Raw genomic sequence first — 12,483 nt, 5'->3', positions numbered from 1 at the left:
TAGTAGAGATAATAGAGTACAAAGTAGATTTCAAGTCACAGCCGCGTAGATTCAATATCAAGTGAGGATGTAGCAAAATATTGATGCTAGCTCAAGGTGGATCGAACAGGCAGCAAGTTACCAAAATAGAACATTTGATAAAGACGATAGAGTGAGACCCTAGAGCGGGGGATCCAAGGAACGAAACAAAACAATGCAGGATCTCAAAATGATAAGAGACCACTTTAAAAGAGCTTCAAAAGAGTGTAGGAGTCTTGAACGAGCCTTGAAGGAAAGTGGGTTGAAATTGCTGAAACAGCAGTTTCGAGGAGAGCAGAGAGAGAGAGAGAGCCCTGGAGAGAGGGCTGACACACGAACATTCCACCCGCCCCCATAGTTCTCCCCGCTTTCCGCCTATCACGTTCATCAGAGACACCTGAAACGACTATCCTCATTAATGCATTCTGTCGATCTTTTTTTCCCCTACTTTTTTCTACATTTTAAGGAGATGGATATGAAGGTATTTTGAAATTGTTTTTTTCATTCTCACAAAAGGAAACAAAAAATCAAACATTTGTGAACTGGTTGTCTCCTCCGATTACCCTTTCCAGACCCAATTAAAAGCTCAGGAAACACATCCAGAGAGAAATCATCTGTAATACACAGGCAATTCTCGTTATGTACAGCTGTGAAATCGCTCTCGATGCAATATTACATCAATATCCTCCTACCCCAATGACACAGGGCAAAGGGGGAATATTATCGGACAATGCATTGAAATACAAATGCTCCGGAAGAATTGAGCCAATATGACTGGCGTGGAAGCATCAAGATGCAAATTTGGTACAGCGTGGAATGACGATGGATCCACAGTAGAAAGTCTGTACAGAGAAGGACCAAATTGTGGATTAAAGGGCGATAATGGTGTCAAAAGAATGTTCGGGGAGAAAAGGACATGCCAAAGTGTCGGCAGAATGTTTGAAGAAGATCGTCGTAGGGGGGGGTATTGTTTTCGCGGAGACCCACGAGGTATGAGAAAATGGAAATCTGGCGAGGATAGGCCGTCTTCGTGCGCATTTTCGAGTTCGAAGTTGCGAGGTCGTTAAATAGACATATGAAAGGGGACACTCAGATTCGAATGGATCATGAGAGTCGATTGCCCGAGGAAGATCGTGGGCGATGGTCATAGAGAGATGTGGCAACATGCCACGCAAGGAAATATTGGAGACAGCAGGAACCCATGATGGAAACAGGGTGAGCGAAGGAGGGGACGATACTGATAGCAGGTATCAAAGAGATGGGGGGAAAAGGTGAAGAGCGCAGGTGATCCAGCACCCCAACACAAATCAGACCTCAGCAGGACGGAAATGGTCGAGAGAAGTTGAGCAAAAGAAAAGAAAAGAAAAATGCCGCCATAAAGCATCTTGGAATGCATCAGCCAAACACCACGCTCCAAGGACAAGACGAAAAAAAAATAATAAAAATGAGATGCAAGAAAATGTAGAGCATCAAAATAGGAAAGGTGCTGGCGAGTCGATTTAGTAGGAAAGCATCCGGCGGCCGGGGGTACGGGCAGGGACTGGGCTTTGAGAAAATGGAGAGCTTAGGTAGCGGTTTCGCTCGTTGTCGCCAAGTCGGCAACGTCCAGTTGGGCTGTCCTCCATTTGAGGTGATTGTTCACCAAAGGCAAAAGTTTGGGCGCGGTTCAGCTTGGAGCGCTGCTTGACCTTGCCAAGTCCACGCTCGCAGGCAAATTCGTGCTCCTTGGCACTCATTTCGACATAGTTCTGAGGGAAACAAAAAGAGCGATGTTCAGCAAAGAATGAACTGTATCCGCCATCCAGAATGTACATATCGGGGTATGACAGGTGAGGGTAAGTATCAACATTGATGGCGCGATCATGGTGACGCAGGTACTTGGCCATGATAGGAGCCCGGTGGGCAGAGTACTCGCAGTGCAAGACCAACGCAGTGCGGGCCTGGGGGGGCACTGAAGAGTTCGCCGGCGAGACGTTCTTTGTCGTTATAGTTCAATGCGCCGGTGATATGGCCACCCTCATACTCATACTCGAAGCGGCAGTCGATGATGAGAATGTTGTCGAACTGATCATTGAACTTGCCGTTCATGAGTTCCAGAAGAGTGCTCTTGTCGATGCGAGGCAGAGAGTCCGCGCGATCCTCAGGGATGAAGTGAGGCAGCTTCATGCTGGGCGGGCTCGAAATGTCACTAATGGACTGGACGGGTGTATTTGTCGCTACCTTGGCCTCTTTATCGGCAATAACATCTGCTGGGTTCTCAAACATACTCAATGATCGTCGGCATTGCTTGCGGGGACGCATCAAAGAATGAGAGGGTTTGCGGATTGAACTGGGGGCGGGCGAGCCGCTGCTACGGGCATGGTGGAGTGATGGCCGCATACGGGGCGGCGCCAGGTGAGTAGAAGAACTATTGCGAGAGATGGGACGCTCATGGGGAGGCGAGTCCCCAAACATATCTTCCAAAGAGGTTGACGTGCTGAGAGATGTCTTGGCTCCAGTGCCAAATCGGAAGGGCGGTGCTTTGCTCTCCGGTGCAGGCCGGGTCAGTCCAAGTTGGAAAGACTGCGCCTTACTCCTGGCCAGACTAGGACGCAGGAACGTGGGCCGCTTCCTCCTGCCAGATAGAAATTCATGTTAGCGGAGCTGATATGGTGGCTGGCTGAGTATCACGTGCACTTACTCAGTTGGGCATAGAGGAGACTCCATTGGAGACGCTTGCAAAGGGCTGGGTAGCGGAGACCCCATTGGCGATCCCATAGGACTGCCCCCGGGAGTCGGAGACTGTATCTCGATCTCGGCGGTCACAAAAAACGCCGGCTTGTGAGGCAGTGGAGACATTTCCATCACGTCCATAGCCGGAGCTGGAGAAGATGATGGGAGCGGCGGTGTGGTCATCACATCGTCTATATAACGAATCAGTCACTACTCCACCGTTCCATTGTGGTCTTTACTTACCACGTCCATTGGTTTGACCGAGCATGCTGGCCGTGAACAACGACCGACGGGGTGTGGCTAATTGAGGACTAAATATAGAGTTAGCCGGGCTTTGTCCCTTTGATCATGAAACGACCCATGGAAACCCCTCCACATACCTCTGGTCAATATGGAAGTTCTGGGAAAGATCAGCAGCCAAGCTGGCTGTGGGGGAAGATCCTCGAATGGGTTTCATGTTAAAGTAGTCCGAACTAGACTTCTTCATAGACAATTCCTTGAAATTGAACGGGTTCCCAGTGAAGCCAGACATTGAACCCAGAGGATAAGAAGTGGATGCCTCTGAACGAAAGCAATGGCCGAACATGACAGATGGAGGCTGCATAGCAGCGAGAGGTGAAGAGTGTTCCATGGTCGACGAATTGCAACTGGACCACAAAGCCGACGTGGTACAGTTTTTCTGGGAAAGCAACCGGAACAGATAGAACAGAGGCAATCAGGCCCTGACCGCAGTCTACCCAGTACTAGGTCCTACAAACTGAGGTTCAAAAAAAGAGAAAAAAGTCTCAACGCAGGTCTCCACGTTTGCAATTTCAACGTTATGGGTCCCCACGATCGCCGTGACAACCAGTTCCGGAAAAAAAATCCTAGGTCCCAGACCCTAACCACCAACGGCGAGAGTTGTATTTTGTGAAGTCCGAGGATTTATCGGTCCATGGCAAGCATTCGGAGGTTTTTTGACGGGGAGTGAATTTGGTGACTATGTTCGTGATTGGAGGGGTCGGGGGAAGCTCGTGGGTGCTGCAGGACTGAGGGGAAGGTCCCAGAATATGATATGGCTTTGTCGACAATAGAAAACCAAAATTGAAGCTCCCAAATGGTTTGAGGAATGTCGAGAGTAGTTAACAAGAAGAAGAAGAAGTAGGAATAAAGCGGTTTGAAGAAAGAAACCGTGAAGCTGAAGGGATGGGCTTGTTGCAATGGGCAACGCAGGTGGGGAGGATCTCCGAATGTACAAAAAGTAATTGAGTAAATTGGGTAAATTGGGTAATTGAATATTACTGCGGCTCCGATTTTCCAATGGAATCGGGAATTTTTTAATATTTAAATTTGGGTTAAATGGGGGTATGGTAATTATTGAAGGGTAATGGGAGGTAATGGGAGGTAATTGGAAGTACTGGGAGGTAATCTATATGTACATATCTAGTAATTCCAAGGTATGGAAGGTAAAACACTCTAGTTCCATCTTCAGAGAGAGTATACCTAGGTAGGGAACCTGCATGAAGAAGCTGTACAAAGAACCTGTATATGGAACCTGTATGGTAACAATGACGACCCAAAAAGGAAATCTGAATTTAAATATACATATATACGTATACGTATATATATAATATATTATTATATCTGTTGTATGGGGGAAATAGGTATGCAATACTAAAGTAAATGGCAGTAACCAGAGAGAGTAAAGGATAGACACTCCCCATGCTCTGGCTAGGGGGTCAAATACTTTTTTTATCTTGGTTGCCCGGGGCTCCCTTGCCGCAGCAACCCAGCGCCTATCAGAGCTCATCACCTATTTTCTTCCGGGAGTACGGAGTACGGAGTACATGGTACTATACTAGGTATGTCTTGGGTTTAGCTTTCACTCCCCTGCTCTATGGAAGGAGGATTGTCTCTGTATTTATTACCTTTCTTCTACCTCCGTACAGAGAGTAGTCCGTCTACTATCCATTTCTTCAATGGCTTACAAAATAGTATCCACCAAAAAACTTTTTCTTTCCCGTGTGTCCGTCACCTGTGCGTCAACCACAGGTGAGCTGAAAAAAAAACGGAGCCCCAAAGAGATCGAGTCTAATGTAAAAAAAAAAAAAAGATATCCACTTTTCCTGGTCTCGGGAGAAAAAAAAATTTAAAGCTTCTGCAAGTGATGGGAAGCAAGTGATGAGGAAGCAAGGGCGCTTCGATTGAGAACGGCTTCTTTATTGCTTTGACATAACGTCACGATATGCTTCAATTCATCCTAAATACCCCGACTTGATTCTAGTGCTAATATCCGATGTGAATATGCTAATATGCTAATATGCTAATATATTTGGTAGTGCTCGATCGACTCTACTAGCCCGATAAGAAGCCCTGTGATCATCTTACCGAGGTATTGATTGGCCACACGGCAGAGAGGCGTGGAATCTCAAGATCTCCTCATCTCCGAAATGAACAAAGAGTTCGCACTATCTAGACCCCATTGGGTGATATCAAGAGCCGATCAAACTTTGGAATCTCTATCGGTTGGGCGAAGTATGGAATACAAGGTGGCAGACAAAAGAATTAGAGATGGCCATTCAATGGCTGCAAGATCGGAACGTACAACGTAGTATTGAGTAAGGAATGGTAGATAATCTCATTCTTCCTCTTGAGATTGAAGGCGCTATAGTGCTCTACTCATACATACCCGTGCTGCCCTTGCGTGGGCATTCTTGTTGATCAAGGGTTCACGATGGTCTCCAATGTCGCGCATCCCTTCCATCCCCCTTGGTAGGATGTTTGACTTCAATATACATTAATTGCCTAAGGGTAGTTCTATTGAAACCTTCATCTCTGGTGGTCTTTGGCGCACTTTTTACCGACGAAAAGCAATGGCATCTCAATTGCATCTCACTTGCCACTCTTGGGCTAGGGCTACTAATCACAACAGTAAGGATGAGCCCGGGGTCCAAACTCATGCGACGAACGCGATAAACCTGGGAATCGCGCGAAAATCAAGGTTCGTCCACACCTTGAACAAGTTTATCAACAGAGATCTCTGTTCAATCTCATTTGGGCTATCAGATGCGATATTTACTACGGAGTCCACAGCAAGATCTCGGATTTGCTACATGGTTTCCACTTTGTACAAAGCATGGCATATGAAACTACTAGCCGCTGGAGTCGGCTTTAGTGTGGCCCAGTCATAGTGGACACTCGGCTCATGATTCACCACTGTACGGAGTACCCCACGGCGTGCTACTCTAAGCCGTCTCGTGAAACCCCTCGACCTTCGCTGCGTCATCCTGGTATATCCGATCCGAGCTGCATCGATCCCCTGTCCTTTCGAATTTTTAACAATTGATTTCCCTCTCCTCTGTACAGAGGATGTAGGTCCCTCTCTCTCTCTCAAAGGCATTGTTACACCACTCCTCCCCCCGTGGCCGGGGATGCGGTGTGCAACTCCCACGACGCGTTCGGGGGATTCTATTGGCCCGCGATGCTACGTCATATCTACTGAACATCAACCTATCTGTGCTCCGTGCACATTGGAAACCTGATGTACTAATCATAGATCTCCATTATTAGCCTTGGAAGTTGGAAGACGCCGTCTTGAAACCTTCGAGGGATGTCTCTGATCGCGTTGTTTTGAGTTGTGCTGATGTGCTGATGTGTTGACCATAACACTGGAACACACATTCACGAATCAGCATCCTCTTTCCAGGCGGTTGCAGATGCGAAACTCTCTGAAATGCTGACCGTATCAGCCCAATTGCCCCGATCTAACTATCTCACTGCGCCACGGCTGCAGAGTCGCAGCTAAGGTGGGGTCGGAGAGCACCCCGATGATGTGACCGGTCAATTGCATCACAACGCCATGTGCGATGGGGCCAGTCATGTCAGCTCTCCAGCCGACTTCTTCGCTGCGGGGTTCATCACATTCCTCGTGTCCCCGATATTCCCTGCATGGTTAGGGCCAGACCTTTTCCCCTCTCTCAAGATTCTACCCTCTTATTGTCCAATGTGATGTCACGATGTTGTTGATATACCCATATGGGTCAAACTTCAGGTAAACAAAGCAAAGCTTCCAAGCACTCTTACACGAAACTAATGCGTTGTCCCGTGATCACGCCTGACATCAACAAAGATATTTTTTCCCCAAGGATTTCCTCAACTGGAACCTGCTCTCTCTGTATTTTGGGTATTATACATTCCTTCAATACTGGAAATACCCTTACCCCTAAATGTATTTCCACTGATTTTTTCTATATTTGTCAAATTATTATTCTCCCGGCTCGGAGTCCCCGATCAGCGCCGCTATTGGTACCCCCGGTCATTTATGCGCGCCTCATCGGCTTCGTGCCTGTCAGCTCCCCTCTCTCAATCGTGCTATCACGTATTAGCGACGCCCTACCTCCATATTTGGAACCTGGTGACTCCCCACATCACACAGCTCCGATTGTCGTATCTCTGTCAAATACACACCCGTGATAGATCAAGAGGCTTACCTAGGCGCCGCTGGACTGGTAGATTCTACCATCTTTTTTTACCGGTCTAGACTTTCTTTTGTCGCACAGAATAATCTCTCTTGATCACTCTAATGTATATTCTTTTTTTTTTTTTTTGTTTTTTTAAAAATAACAATTGTATCCAGATCACCCTAAGCTAAACCTGTGGCCAACCCCGTCTTTACTTAAACACCGTGTACACTCCCCAATCCTAGTACTCAACCAAATTCCACTCCGAACCTTTGTACTCCGTACAACTTCCCAGGTCACACAAAGCCGTCCAATATGGTGATAGTGGCATAATCAGGCAAGCCCCTGAAAACGTGTCAAAATCTGACACCCGACTCTACATCTATCACAACGGTTGCCAGGACTCCCAGGCCCACCAAGACGCCGGACTCCATATATTATTCACTCCGAGACCCATCCGCCTACATCAAAACCACCTGGGCAATTCCCACGAAATCCATTCCCACATGTTTGTTACCAGCACGACGACTACCTAAAACTAAAACTACTTAAACCATGCAGATCCGCGGCAGACGATCCCATCCGTTCCAACACATCAATTCTGATACAGAGGTAATTTTCTTCCAAGCTCCATAATATTGATTCTGTCAGATATCAAAATGGTCTCGCCCGCGCCAAATTGATAGTTCGATGCATGGTTCCTACTTTTTCCTACCTACAACATACCAAGAAATGACGCTTTGTTCGGTCTACTCGTATACAGATCAGCCCCCGGGGCGGGTCGGTGCATCCGTGAAATCAGCGCAAGCGGAGCCCGGATCCTGAAGCTCGGATCCAGCGCAATTAGCGGATTATCCTCGGCGACATGCGATTGTATAAATGGGCGTTGGTTTCCCGGTTGCCTTTGACAACAGGATGGTTCTGCGTCTGGACTGGTGGTTTGAGGTTGAATGGTCTGGAACCTGATCTCGTTTTTGAGATTCGTCATTACCCCTGAATCAGTCCTTTTTTTGGATCCCGGTCTCTCTGACAGCTTCGAATACACCATGCTCTTCCGTCTATTGAAACGTTGGTTGCATGTTGTCATGCCCGATCTGTTGCGTGGTTTTTGAGGTATCTTTGCTGTGGCTTCCAGGGGCTACGTTTGAGATACGGAATATTCCGCGGAGTACTCTGTATACTTAGAGATAGTCTTGTGGCCTTGGGGGCTGTACTCTTTTTTTTTTTTTCTTGGCTAGGATCGTAGGTTTATTCATGAAATTTGATTTAGTGGTTTTGAATCTCCCTTCAGAATTGCAATGAACAGATGAAAATTGGTTTTGCTGGAGGTCCTAACGTCTTTGCGGAGAATAGTCAGATACTACAATATATATATATATGCCTGGAAGCTTTGGATATATAGCTCCACACCACCATTCTCGGTTTTTTTGAAATGGTCAGTAAATCATAAGTTCTAGATATCCTCTTCTGAAGCCTCTAGAGGGGGAAAAAAATCCATGTTTGATGAGGTCGTTTGGCTGTTCAACCCCGGTCTCTGGGAGCATCCAAAATCCTTATCGGCTTATCGGGACGCGCTAGCCCTAAATAGGCTAAAGCATGAATTTTTCTGAGCAACTTGAACGGCCGCAAGGAGTGTTGAACGTGCCTTTGGTTTGCAGATCTCCATTATCAAGGCCTAAGAACGAATAGTTTGATCGCTAATTGAACCTCGCACCTATTTGCCATCTCAAAATCCCACCAGTCTCAGCAATGGGCCCCCCCTTCGCCGGTTCAAAGAAGCGCCGCCGCGAACCTCACAATGTCGACGTGAAGCTGGTGGAACTCTACGAGGATCTCGCTAGTGAAAAAGATGATATCCGGCTCAAGGCTGCCCAAGCCCTAGTGTCACAATTCACTCCAGACCAGAACCCTGCCGATGAACAGATCAAGAAGGTGCTATCGAGGCTCTTCCGCGGTCTCTGCAGTAGCCGCAAAGCTGCTCGAATCGGATTCTCAATTGCCTTGACAGAGATTCTAACACAAGTCTTCTCATCGCCGAGAGAGACATCACGCTTCACTTTCTCGGATGCGCTGAACCTCTGGGAGTCTCAGTCCAGTTCCTACGGCAGCGAGTCGGGACAGGTTGGTGGCCACACATGACTTAAAAACGTCGCATGCGCTAATTGGGGTATCCTTTCGTTTCATATAGGAACAACGCGACCACCTTTTCGGCCGTCTTTTTGGCGCTGAAGCGATCATCAAATCCTCCGTTCTGTTCCAGCCCACCGTGCCCTTCGAGCAATGGACCCAGGTCGTCGATCTTGTTTTCGAGCTTGCACAGAAGAAGCCATGGATCCGTGAAGAGTGTGGGTGGATTATTTACCAGTGTGTCTACGATTTGGCCGCACGTAAGATGGAACCCAAGTACATACAGTCTGCGCTGGAACAGCTCTGCGTGCGCGACCTCGCCCGGTCGCCCGAGGGTGTTGCTATCTGGTTGGCGACGAAGGATATGTTCCCCAATGCTACCTTCCCGAGCAAGGTCTGGAAGCATGATGATCCCCTGGATACGAAGGAGCGCAGCAGCTTGTCGAAGATCATGAAGGAATCGGGTGCTGCGGCCAGCGACGGTGAGACCAAGGTGAACACTGCCAAGTCATCTGGCGTCTGGAACAACAAGCTTCACTTCGCCTGGGATGCAGTTTTGTCTCGGACCAGTGTTGAGGTTAAGGATAAGTCGAAGAAGTCTCGTATGACCTTCGCTGATTTCTGGACTGAGGTTGTGGACAGTGAGTACCTATCTAGCGATGGGCTGATACATGATACATATGGAACTGACAAAAAATACTCTTTATAGATGGATTGTTTGCTGCTGCGTCCTCGGACGAGCGCAAATACTGGGGCTTCCTTCTTTTCAACAGAATTCTCAACGATGGTGCACCGCAGCAAGCCTCTCAGATTTTCACCAAGAATCTTATGCGATGCTTGACGAACCAGCTTGCCGTGGAGGACCGGTACTTGCACCGAATGGCCGTTAAAGTGGCCAAGGCAATCCAGGCCCGCGTGTCCAAGGAACCCGAATTCGCAGCTGCGGCCATCCGTGGCTTGATGGGAACTAGCGGCACGCTGAATTTCGACCAGGCCACAAAGACCAAGACGGTTGAGAAGATTGTTGCCGAAGCCAACTTCGAGGCATTGGAAGAGATTGTCCCATTCTTCGAACAACTCATTCAGACCCCCGGCACAACCGAGGAGAAAACCGCCGCATCCAACCGTCAATTTGTCGCTGGTCTCCTGTTGACAATTGTGCGGTCCAAGGCTTCTGCCGATGAAGATGATGCTGAAGACCTCCAAGCAAGCCTTGAGCAGATTCTGTCCATTTTCGTGCGCTTTGCATACTTCATGGATACCGGCAAGGGCTCCACTGCCCCTGAGCCTCCTCTCTCATCAGCAACACAAGAACTCCTGCGCAATCGAATTAACTCCTGCTTGAACAGCCTTATTTCCAACCAAAAGTTCGCTGCTACGCTCCCATATGCTGTGGTCAAGCAGATTCGCGATGCAGCCAAGTCCGGTGAATTCGGCAAGTTCATCATTGCTATCGATGAGAAGCTGTCAGAATCAGTGAAGGCTGCTTTCAAATCTCTGAAGAAGCTGTCCAGCAGGGTATGATCCCCCCCCCCTGCGTCGATCTTTTGACCACTTATACTGACTACCACATAGGAGAAGAAAGAGAAGGGCATGGCCGCATTTAAGCTGCTTTACTCTATGACTATCATGCAGGTGTACAATGGAGACGCAGACGCGGTATCCATGCTTGATGAGCTGGAGTTCTGCTACACCAAGTTCCTGGGCGACAAGGAGACCAAAACGGAAGATGCCGGCGATGCCTCGGATGCGTTGGTTGAGATCCTTCTCAGTTTCGCATCTAAGCAATCGCAGCTTTTCCGTCGTATGAGTGAGCAGGTGTTTGGTGCATTTGCCAACCAGATCACCGAGAACGGATTGGAATCTTTGACCTCGGTATGTTGCCTCAACCTTTAACCGACTTGCATTTTCTAACTAGATCTAGATTCTCGAGGCCAAGGAGAGTCTTGCCGGACAGCAAGAGATGTTCGAAGAGCAAGACGACGAAGGCGAGGAAGAAGGAGAAGATGATGATGAGGAGATGATGGATGTCGACGAGGATGAGCTTGACAGCGATGTTGAGGTCGTTGAAGCCGGCGGCTCCGGCTCCGACTCGGACGACGACGAGGAGGAGGGAGAAGAAGAAGATAACGAAGAAGACGCACAGGAAGTCGCCGCCTTCGAAGCCAAACTAGCCGCAGCTCTCGGCTCCCACCGCGCAGACGAAAATGAGTCGGACTCCGATGCCGACATGAACGACGATGAGATGGACGAACTAGACGACAAACTGGTGCAAGTATTCCGTGCGCGTCGCCAAGAAACCTCCCACCGCAAAGACAAGAAAGACGCACGCGAGAACATGGTGAACTTCAAGAACCGTGTTTTGGACCTGCTAGAGATCTTTGTAAAGAAGAGCCACACCCGGCCCCTCGCCCTGGATATCCTCCTGCCGTTGCTCCGACTCTCTCGTCGGACCAGCGTGAAGCAGATCGCCACCAAGGCCAACGGAGTGCTGCGCGAGTACACGAAGGTGTGCAAGGGCAACTCGCTCCCGAAGATCGAGGATGATGCACAGGCGGAGGCGCTCTGGGAGCTGCTCCGATCTGTTCATAAGGAGGCTAGCCACAGTGGGCCTATGGGCCATGCGACTGCTTGCAGCCAGGCTAGTTTGCTTGTTACCAAGGTTCTTGTTGCGCATGATAAGGATTCTATTGCGGGTGTTGTGGATGTTTATGCTGCTACTCGTAAGGATCAACTTATGAGCACCAAGTGTCATGTGCAGCCGTCGTTCTTTTCGGAGTGGAATAACTGGTGTGTTTCTGCAAGCAAACAGTTGAAGTGAGGATGGGTTCTTTTGTATAGAGATTGCGAGTATGATATGTCGCTAGTTTTCAATGTCAATGTCATCAATGTCATTATCATGTTTATTCAACGGTTTCATGTAGTCTACCACCTTACTTTTTGAATCGGATCTATCGCATATATGGGCCTATGTGCAGTGTCATTCATGCACTACTTGAGGATGGCGTGTTCGTCTAGCCTATATTCAACTTTCTGCGGGACATTCTGGATTTCGAACGAAGATGCCTAGAGTCATACACTATTTCTTGTTGCGTGTTAGTATCGAGTTGGAAAAGAGATGCCCATGGACATTTTTCTAAAATATATCAAGGAGAGTGGAGAATGCAGTGTGGGAAATAGATATATA

At 48.2% G+C, this 12,483-nt stretch overlaps 2 protein-coding genes across 2 annotated transcripts; one reads left to right on the top strand and one right to left on the bottom strand.

Annotated features, from left to right (window-relative positions):
• Positions 1-1,517: 1,517 nt before the first annotated feature.
• On the bottom strand, positions 1,518-3,361 carry nimT (putative tyrosine protein phosphatase MIH1; the record flags this gene model as incomplete). Its single annotated transcript, XM_056879435.1, has 5 exons — positions 1,518-1,969; positions 1,992-2,632; positions 2,699-2,921; positions 2,974-3,041; positions 3,111-3,361. 5 exons carry the CDS (start codon positions 3,359-3,361, stop codon positions 1,518-1,520), a joined length of 1,635 nt encoding a protein of 544 aa, XP_056724754.1.
• Positions 3,362-8,918: 5,557 nt separating this feature from the next.
• On the top strand, positions 8,919-12,117 carry N7487_011704 (DNA-directed DNA polymerase POL5; the record flags this gene model as incomplete). Its single annotated transcript, XM_056879434.1, has 5 exons — positions 8,919-9,290; positions 9,358-9,937; positions 10,006-10,814; positions 10,872-11,171; positions 11,221-12,117. The coding sequence occupies 5 exons, from the start codon at positions 8,919-8,921 to the stop codon at positions 12,115-12,117; spliced, it is 2,958 nt and encodes a 985-aa protein (XP_056724753.1).
• Positions 12,118-12,483: the final 366 nt, after the last annotated feature.

Source organism: Penicillium crustosum, assembly GCF_028827405.1.
Source record: "Penicillium crustosum strain IBT 35664 chromosome Unknown utg000005l_segment0_segment0, whole genome shotgun sequence".
NCBI lineage: Eukaryota > Fungi > Ascomycota > Eurotiomycetes > Eurotiales > Aspergillaceae > Penicillium > Penicillium crustosum.
The sequence above is the reverse complement of the archived record's forward strand: the minus strand, read 5'-3'. Positions and strand labels throughout refer to the sequence as shown.